At 48.3% G+C, this 8,724-nt stretch overlaps 2 protein-coding genes across 2 annotated transcripts; both read right to left on the reverse strand.

Annotated features, from left to right (window-relative positions):
- Positions 1-354: 354 nt before the first annotated feature.
- Positions 355-1,095, reverse strand: ONS95_006978 (uncharacterized protein; the record flags this gene model as incomplete). The annotated part of the gene is made up of 1 exon (XM_058500465.1): positions 355-1,095. Exon 1 carries the CDS (start codon positions 955-957, stop codon positions 355-357), a length of 603 nt encoding a protein of 200 aa, XP_058350303.1. The 5' UTR covers positions 958-1,095.
- A 4,038-nt stretch (positions 1,096-5,133) lies between these two features.
- ONS95_006979 (uncharacterized protein) lies at positions 5,134-6,612 on the reverse strand (the record flags this gene model as incomplete). The annotated part of the gene is made up of 1 exon (XM_058500466.1): positions 5,134-6,612. One exon carries the CDS (start codon positions 6,610-6,612, stop codon positions 5,134-5,136), a length of 1,479 nt encoding a protein of 492 aa, XP_058350304.1.
- Positions 6,613-8,724: the final 2,112 nt, after the last annotated feature.

Here is an 8,724-nt window from a genome sequence, read left to right on the forward strand (position 1 = left end):
CTTGCCAGTCGCTTTGGATTTATCCCTAGATAAGGATCTTGCGGTCGCGGCCATAATCCTATCATAGCGGATGCCTTCAAACGTGACCCAAGCACGTTTGCATCGCAGGAGAAGCCATTGCCGTAGTTGCAGAGTATATCAGGCCCAGAATATTTGGTGATAAGGTCGTGTATGACGGTTATCATACTCTCAATGAGATCTAAGCGATGCTCTTGAATACTGCCTATTACGTGTTTAGTATGTTCTGTCGGTACGGTAGCTAAATCATGAACTCACAGATTATGGAAGCTGGAATATGAGAGTCAATGAAGGAGGTTCTCACTTCACTCTCCAGACTACTACCACTCTCTCGTTCTAGTATTCCAGATATATGGCGGAATCCTTCTGTTTCTCCAAACACCCAGAAGATAAACAACCATGAGAGAAGTGTATTCGGCGAATAGCTGTGTGATAACCCCTCGTCATTTTTAATTTTTCCATCCAAGTGTCTGGCCAAATTCCTACCGCCTCGTGCATTCGCCGGTGGTTGACAGCGATGGCAATTTTGGATAGCATATCCAAGTCGACTCGGCGAGGAACCTTACTTGATAATCCATGGATGATGCTCAAAAGAATAATCATTGCATCTGGATCCTCATCACACAGTGGAATAACAAGGTGACCTTCACTCCGCAGAGCCCAACCTTCGGGGTATGCATCAGAGCCTAGAGAAGCTCGAAAGGTCGGCGATGCGAGGGTGAGATGCCTCGATGAGACTCGCATCTGGACTTGTTCAACCCTGAACCTTGGTTTCGAGCTCCGCCTTGAAGAGCAAGACGAATGCAAAATTTCCATTAAGCTATTCACAGCATTGGCAGTCTCTGCTTGGAACTTGTCTCGTACAGATTCCGGCTCAGCCTCAAGCCAATCTGGGGCACCCGCCGATGATGGAGATGTCGCCTCATGTGGTGAACTCATGACAGCCTTTGGCCGATGTGGAACGTCTGCCGATAGTGGAGATGCCGCCGTGGATAGAACCAACTCTTATACGTCAATCTCCTGGATACGTTCGCATGTTAAAAGCACGTCGCCTTCTGGGTCAAAAATATGTAGCTTAGGGTTTGAGGTTTGGGTTATATTTGTTTCTAACTACGCTAGCTTGCGACGAGTGTTTTTATCTCTCTCTAATAGTCTTGAAATACAGAAGGACTATACTAATAATACAGAGGGTAAGAGCCTGAAGGTGTCAGGGGTACAGAAGGTAGAGTACTAAGACAGAAGGAGATAATACAGGGTAAGTGGAGTGTGTACCAAAGGGTAAGTAAAGTGTGTATCAGAGGGTAGGTAGAGTGTGTGCCAAAGGGTAGGTAGAGTGTGTACCAAAGGGTAGGTGTAGTGTGAGTCGCAGGGTAGGTAGAGTGTGTACCATAGGGTAGGCAGAGTATATACCACAGGGTGGGTAGAGTGTGTACCACAGGGTAGGTGTAGTGTGAGTCGCAGGGTAGGTAGAGTGTGTACCATAGGGTAGGCAGAGTATGTACCACAGGGTAGGTAGAGTGTGTACCACAGGGTAGGTGTAGTGTGAGTCGCAGGGTAGGTAGAGTGCGTACCATAGGGTAGGTAGAGTGTGTACCAAAGGGTAGGTAGAGTGTGAGTCGCAGGGTCGGTAGAGTGTGTACTATAGGGTAGATAGAGTGTGTATCACAGGGTAGGTGAAGTGTGAGTTACTTAGGGTAGGTGAAGTGTGTGCCGTAGGGTAGGTGGCGTGTGTGCCGTAGGGTAGGTGTAGTGTGTGTTATAGGGTAGGTGTAGTGTGTGCTGTAGGGTAGGTATAGCGTGTGTTATAAGCTACCTACGTGCTAGGATCGAGGTTGCAGCGATTCCTCGAGCCTGAGTTAGGGTCCTAGCGATATACCCGTCTAACCACTTAGCCCTAGAGTGCCCTAATAGGCCCTGTAGGGCCTTATAGGTCTTCGCTGTTTCGGCTTCCATTAGGCCTCCTGCCGAGAAGATCAGGGGGTGAAATACAGGGCCTAAGTCGCTGTATTTAAGCCGTTTAGCGTTTGCTGCCTCTGATAGTGTAGCATAGGCTTCTTCGCGTGCTGAATCCTTGTTGATTGCTACTATTTGAACGTCGTAATAGTGCCTAGAAGTACCTATAAGCACTGAAAAATCCGGTCGTTGGCTGTTTTCTAGGGCTATAGGCGTTCTAGCTGGCGTAGGCTCCGATTCCACTTTAAGGTCTTCCCGGCTAGAAAGGGTAGTAATAAATGCACGGGTAACCTGGTTATGGCGTATAATCCAGCGTCGTTCAGCACCTCTACAGGTGTCTTCGTGGCCTATTTAAGGGTAGGCTCCACAGGCGGTATAGGGCGAAATAGGGGGCTTTACAGGGAGTAAGAGCCTAGTCCGTAGTGCTTCGGTAACTGTAGAATCCGCTAAAAGGTAGTGTTTTTGCGTGGGCAGGGTTCTAAGCCAGTATCGTCCGAGGTAGCTAGCGTTCTCAAGCTTCGATTTTAGCGCTTGTTTTGATAGAGTAGGTAGAATCTTCTCTTCTAGGTCTTGGTTAACACTAGAGAAGACCTCTTAGGCTGTCGGTACAGGGCGTCCAGGGGGTTCCGGGTAGAGATTAGGGCATATAGCCACTAGAATCGATCGAGAGGCTTCCTTAGCTGCCCTATAGAGCCCTGGGGCTAATAAGGCGTGTATAGGGAGCCCTAGGCCTCCCTCTCTCACTGGAAGAGAGAGTAAAGCCTAGCGAATTAGGGTAGTCTTCTCCCCTGGCTCCCTAGCGATTAGGGCTTGTACAGCGTACTTGATTCGTAGGTCCGCTAACCTCCAGAGGTCTAGTAGGTCTTCCGAGTACAATTGGCGCTGTAAGTGTCGTAGGAGTAGGTGTATACTACCCCGTAGGAGTAGGGTAGCGTGTTGTTTAGGGAGGTCTCGTAGGGTATATAGCGCTGTAGCGAGAGTGTCGATTTTCCCCTGGAGGAACGTTCGGCGGTGTGCTACAGGGCCTATAAAGGTCCCTAGGGCCTTAAGTCCAGTGGTTTGTAACTAGGAGATAGGGCTTTCAGTGCTCTTTTGGCGGTTAAGCGCTACTGGAGAGTCCCTGAAGGCTTCTATAACTACAGGGAGTAGTGCTGTAGTTTCAGGGCTAAGGATATAGATATCGTCCAAATAAGCTATAATTGTAGCCTTCGGTAGGGTCTTTTGGAGGTACTCTAGCAGGGGGCGAATCGCTAGAGAGAATAAGAGGGGGGCAATAGGGTCTCCTTAGCGTACTCCTTCAGCGCTTGCTAGCGTGTGGCCTTCGTTTGTTACTAGCACTGAAGGCTGGTTATAGGCCCATTTAGCGGTCCGATAGAGAGTAGGGGCGTATTTAGCGACTGCAGCTGCTATTGAGGTTCGTCCGATTCGGTTATAAGCGTTGATAAGGTCTAAGGAGGCGATTTGCTGAGTTTTTAGGGTATTTGGGCCGGTAATAGCGTCGTCAAGGAGGAAGATTATAGGCTCTACACCACCTGGGGTGCTAACGCCTAATTGGCAGGGTAGAAGCATAGACGGCTTGAAGGAGCTGATAAGGATCGCTTTTAGGGCTACCTTATAAATAAGGTCCCCTATAGCGATCGGTCGCACACCTCCGTCAGGCTTCTGAAGGCCTATAAGTCGGGAAGCACATAGGAGGTCGACCCCTGGAGCTGTACCCTGTCGAATCATATTCGCTAGGTGTGTAAGCGCTATAGTTACAGGGGAGTTTTCCGAATTTAGCGCTATATCAAGTAGCGGGCGGGTCCAGCCGCTGAGGCCAGGGGCTTTCTCTCTATTAATCGATCGAATAGCCTGTCGTATCGTTTCAGGGGTGATATTTTGCCCCGGGGAGGGGTTAGCGTTACTGAAGGGGTTATTATGCCCTATAGGGTGCTTCGAGTATAGCGTATTTAGCGTCTCTGGAGTGCTAGGAGCTAGAGGCGTAGGGTCGATTAGGGCTCTAGAGGCACGCCCTATATAGCCTTTTTCCAGAAGCTTAGTCGCTCTTTTAGCGGGGGAGTCGTTTGAGGGGGTAGGGAGTTCAGGGGGAGGTCCCTGAGTTTCAGGGATATCCGGTATAGTCGTAGGGTAGGCTTTCAGCGTTTTAGCGAGCTCTTCCTTCTGTAATCCTAGGCCGAGAACCCTGGGAAGCAGTAAAAAGTCCAGTAATTGCTTCTCTCTAGGCTGCCGTAAGAACGCTAAAGCCGCTCGATTAGCGGCCTCTGTAAATAGCGCTGCTTGCCTAGCGTGGAGACGTGTTTCAGGGACCTTAATAGTGCTATATCTCATGAGGGATTGCATATAGGGGTTTCTTAGCGCTGAGCTTATAGCGTTCAAGTGGTCTTTAGCGCTCTCGTCTAGGGGTGTAGGCGCTGAGGAAGCCTGTGGGTGTAGGGGTGTAGGTGCTGAGGTAGCCTGAGGCTGGGGGCAGTGGATCGATTGTTGTAATCCAAAGGGTAGCTCAGATGTGAGGGGGTCGGTAGGGCGTTTTAGTGTTGACGTTCTAGGGCGTTTAGGCGCTGAAGATGCTGTGCCTTGTGTTGATATAGGGCGTTTAGACGCTGTAGGCCCTATAGTACGGCCCTGGAGTGTTGGGTTACAGGGTAGGCTAGGTGTGGAGGTTTCGCAGGGTAGGTGAGTTGTGGTGTTTTTAGAGGGTAGGTGAGTTGTGGTAGTTTTGGAGGGTAGGTGTGTTGTAGGGGTTGTTGGGGGAGAAGAGCTTATTATTATAGGCTCTTTAGCGTGAGAGGGTGCTGAAGCTTGGGGAGCTTTAGGGGGTGGTTCTAGGGGTGAGTAGCTTCGGTTGCTTATAGGGGAGCCTACTCGTGATAGTCGAGGGAAGTAGGGGCTATCAGAGGGTAGGCTAGGTGTGGTAGGCGTCTTATCGGTAGGTGTAGTTGGTATAGGCGTTGAGATAGCGTCTTCAAAGCTAGGGGTAGGGGACGATGGCGCTGTAGAGGCACTATAAAGATCTTCGTCGGACGAGCTGTCTTTGATTATAGGCTCTATAGGCTGCGTAGGGCCTATCTTTTGGCGTGTCGTAGGGCGTTGAGCCCCTGGGGAGGGTGTTCTTGCAGGGCGTTTAGTGGACGGCTTCGGGGGTATATAGCCTGTAGCGACGATTTAGGCGTATGTAGGTGACGTAGAGCCTGTAGGCGTGGGGGGTCGAGAGCCTGGGAGGGAGTCTGGTTCAGGGCCTGTAGGGCCGTCGTACGCTGGGAGTATAGCGTCTACTTCCCCTGGAATCGAGTACCAAATACCCCGTGGGGTCTGAATCCTTCGGGTGCCTGTAGGGAGGTCGGGGCCTAGAGCCGTCGGGTACTTGGAGCCTGTAGGTACTGACGGTACAGGGGTCTTAGAGCCTGTAGGTGCTGAAGGTGCGGGGTACTTGGAGCCTGAAGGCGTAGGGTGCTTAGAGCCTGTAGGTGTTGAAGGTGCGGGGTACTTGGAGCCTGGAGCCGTAGGGTGCTTGGAGCCTGCAGGTGCTGAAGGTGCGGGGTACTTGGAGCCTGGAGCCGTAGGGTGCTTAGAGCCTGTAGGTGCTGAAGGTGCTGGGGTCTTGGAGCCTGCAGGTGCTGAAGGTGCGGGGTACTTGGAGCCTGGAGCCGTAGGGTGCTTAGAGCCTGTAGGTACTGAAGGTACAGGGGTCTTAGAGCCTGAAGCCGTAGGGTGCTTGGAGCCTGCAGGTGCTGAAGGTGCGGGGTACTTGGAGCCTGAAGCCGTAGGGTGCTTAGAGCCTGTAGGTGCTGAAGGTGCGGGGTACTTGGAGCCTGGAGCCGTAGGGTGCTTGGAGCCTGCAGGTGCTGAAGGTGCGGGGTACTTGGAGCCTGGAGCCGTAGGGTGCTTAGAGCCTGTAGGTGCTGAAGGTGCTGGGGTCTTGGAGCCTGCAGGTGCTGAAGGTGCGGGGTACTTGGAGCCTGGAGCCGTAGGGTGCTTAGAGCCTGTAGGTACTGAAGGTACAGGGGTCTTGGAGCCTGAAGCCGTAGGGTGCTTGGAGCCTGTAGGTGCTGAAGGCTTAGAGCCTAGAGGGGTGGCGGTAACTTGGGCGTAGGTAGGCGATTTAGGGCTATTTGGTGCTGAAGTTACAGGGGACAGAGAGCCTGTAAAGCCTGGGTAGATATCGAATGGGGGGCTTGGTAGGGGTGGAGGGGTACTGAGATTTCGGCTTGTAGGTGCTGGAGGCGACTTATACAGGCCTGTAGCCCCTGGAGCTGTAGGGTATTCAGAGCCTGAAAGGCCTAGAGAGGCTCTGGCCTTAGGGGTAGCGGCTCGAAAGGGTGCTAGTAGCTGAGGGAAATCGATTACAGGGTAGGGGGTGCCTATAGAATCGTCGATTTCAGCGTCTAAGGGTGCTGAGGCAGAGGGGGTAGTATGGATTCGGTGCTGCGTTGATACCCTAGAGCTACCGGTGATTCCGTGGATTTTAGCGCTATGAGTCTTAATCCCGTGGGCTCCTTTACACGCTGTAGCACAGGTAGGGCAGGGAACAAGGCCTATAGGCTGTAATTGAAGCTCTGTAAAGGAATCAGTAGGGTGTTTTTTACGAATATGATCGAGAATATCGATATATTCATTTTTACACGCGGGGCATTCGAACGGCATAGTAAAAGAGGGGTAGAGGGGTAATTGCGGGGTAAAGTGCGGGGTAAAAATCAGGGGAAATATGAAAACTTAGTGATTTATCAGTAGAATTGCGAGATAACTTATAAAAGTGATGATATCTCGAAAACTAGCCGGTAGAATCGATTTTTAGACGGTGGAAATTGATCCTTAGGTGCTGAAATAGGGGGGTAAGTAACGAATTAACGGTAAAAAATCGGAGAGGGCGACGGTGAGGTAGGCGCTAGTAAGGTAGGCGCCGGTAAGGTAGATAGGAGAGGCCTAGGGTAAGGCTTAGGGCAGGGATAAGGTAAGTATAGGGTCGATAATAGTAAAGTAGTTGAGAGAGTGATAATTCAGAAGGATAAAGTGAGAGAGTAATAAGGTAAGAGAGTAATAGTTTAGAAAGATAAGGTAAGAGAGTGATAATAGTCGAGAGAGTGATAATCGTCGAGAGAGTGATGATAGTTAAGAGAGTGATGATAGTTAAGAGAGTGATGAAGAGTGAATAATCGAAAGGGAATAGCCTTCTATATAACCCTAAGTCTGACCCTAAGCTCGACCCTAAGCTCGGCCCTAAGCTCGACCCGAAGTCCGACCCTAACCCTTAAAATATTAATTTCAAAGTATCAGTTATAAGGTTTAATCTATTGATTTCAAAGTATTAGTTATAAGGTTTAATCTATTGATTTTAAAGCATCGGTTATAAGGTTTAATCTATTGATTTCAAAGTATTAGTTATAAGGTTTAATCTATTGATTTCAAAGTATTAGTTATAAGGTTTAATCTATTGATTTCAAAGCATCGGTTATAAGGTTCAAGTTTTGATTTCAAAGCTTCGGCTCTAATAAATTTTATTCACCTTAAGTATAGCCCTATCCTCTACCCTATCCTTCACCTTATCTCTTACCTTTACCTTTATCTTTATTCTTTTACCTTTGATTCTTCGATTATCCTTTGATTTTCAGCCTTATATCTAGCCCTATCCTCTACCCTATCCTTCACCCTATCCTTCACCCTATCCTTCACCCTATCCTTCACCCTATCCTTCACCTTATCCTTCACCCTAAGTAAGGTTAATATTACTACTGTAATATCCGCTGCGCTAGTAAATTACATAGTATCTATTAGATACTATGTATCTAATTAACCTTATCCTTAACCCTAAGTCTGACCCTAAGTGTGAATATTATATTATATATAATATAAAGGGCTACGCCCTGCACGGCTTCGCCGTAAATTTAACAGTATAATAAGTGAAATTAACCCTAAGTATGACCCTAAGTCTGACCCTAAGTATGACCCTAAGTATGACCCTAAGTGTAACCCTAAGTGTGACCCTAAGTCTGAATATTATATTATATATAATACAAAGGGCTACGCCCTGCACGGCTTCGCTGTAAATTTGACGGTATCTTATATATATAACGGCTTCGCCGTAAATTTGACGGTATAATAGGTAAAATCGACCCTAAGTATGACCCTAAGTATGACCCTAAGCCTGACCCTAAGCATTATATATAATATATAATATATAATAAACAAGGCTACGCCTTGCACGGCTTCGCCGTAAATTTGACGGTATAATAAGTGAAATTAACCCTAAGTATGACCCTAAGTGTGACCCTAAGTGTGACCCTAAGTCTGACCCTAAGTGTGACCCTAAGTCTGACCCTAAGTCTGAATATTATATTATATATAATACAAAGGGCTACGCCCTGCACGGCTTCGCCGTAAATTTAACGGTATCTTATATATATAACGGCTTCGCCGTAAATTTGACGGTATAATAAGTGAAATTAACCCTAAGTATTACCCTAAGTATGACCCTAAGTGTGACCCTAAGTGTGACCCTAAGTCTGACCCTAAGTATGACCCTAAGTGTAACCCTAAGTGTGACCCTAAGTCTGAATATTATATTATATATAATACAAAGGGCTACGCCCTGCACGGCTTCGCCGTAAATTTGACGGTATAATAGGTATAATCGACCCTAAGTATGACCCTAAGTGTAACCCTAAGTGTGACCCTAAGTCTGAATATTATATTATATATAATACAAAGGGCTACGCCCTGCACGGCTTCGCCGTAAATTTGACGGTATAATAGGTATAA

This window comes from Cadophora gregata, assembly GCF_030347475.1.
Source record: "Cadophora gregata isolate MNR1 chromosome Unknown scaffold_18, whole genome shotgun sequence".
In the NCBI taxonomy this organism is placed as follows: Eukaryota; Fungi; Ascomycota; class Leotiomycetes; order Helotiales; family Ploettnerulaceae; genus Cadophora; species Cadophora gregata.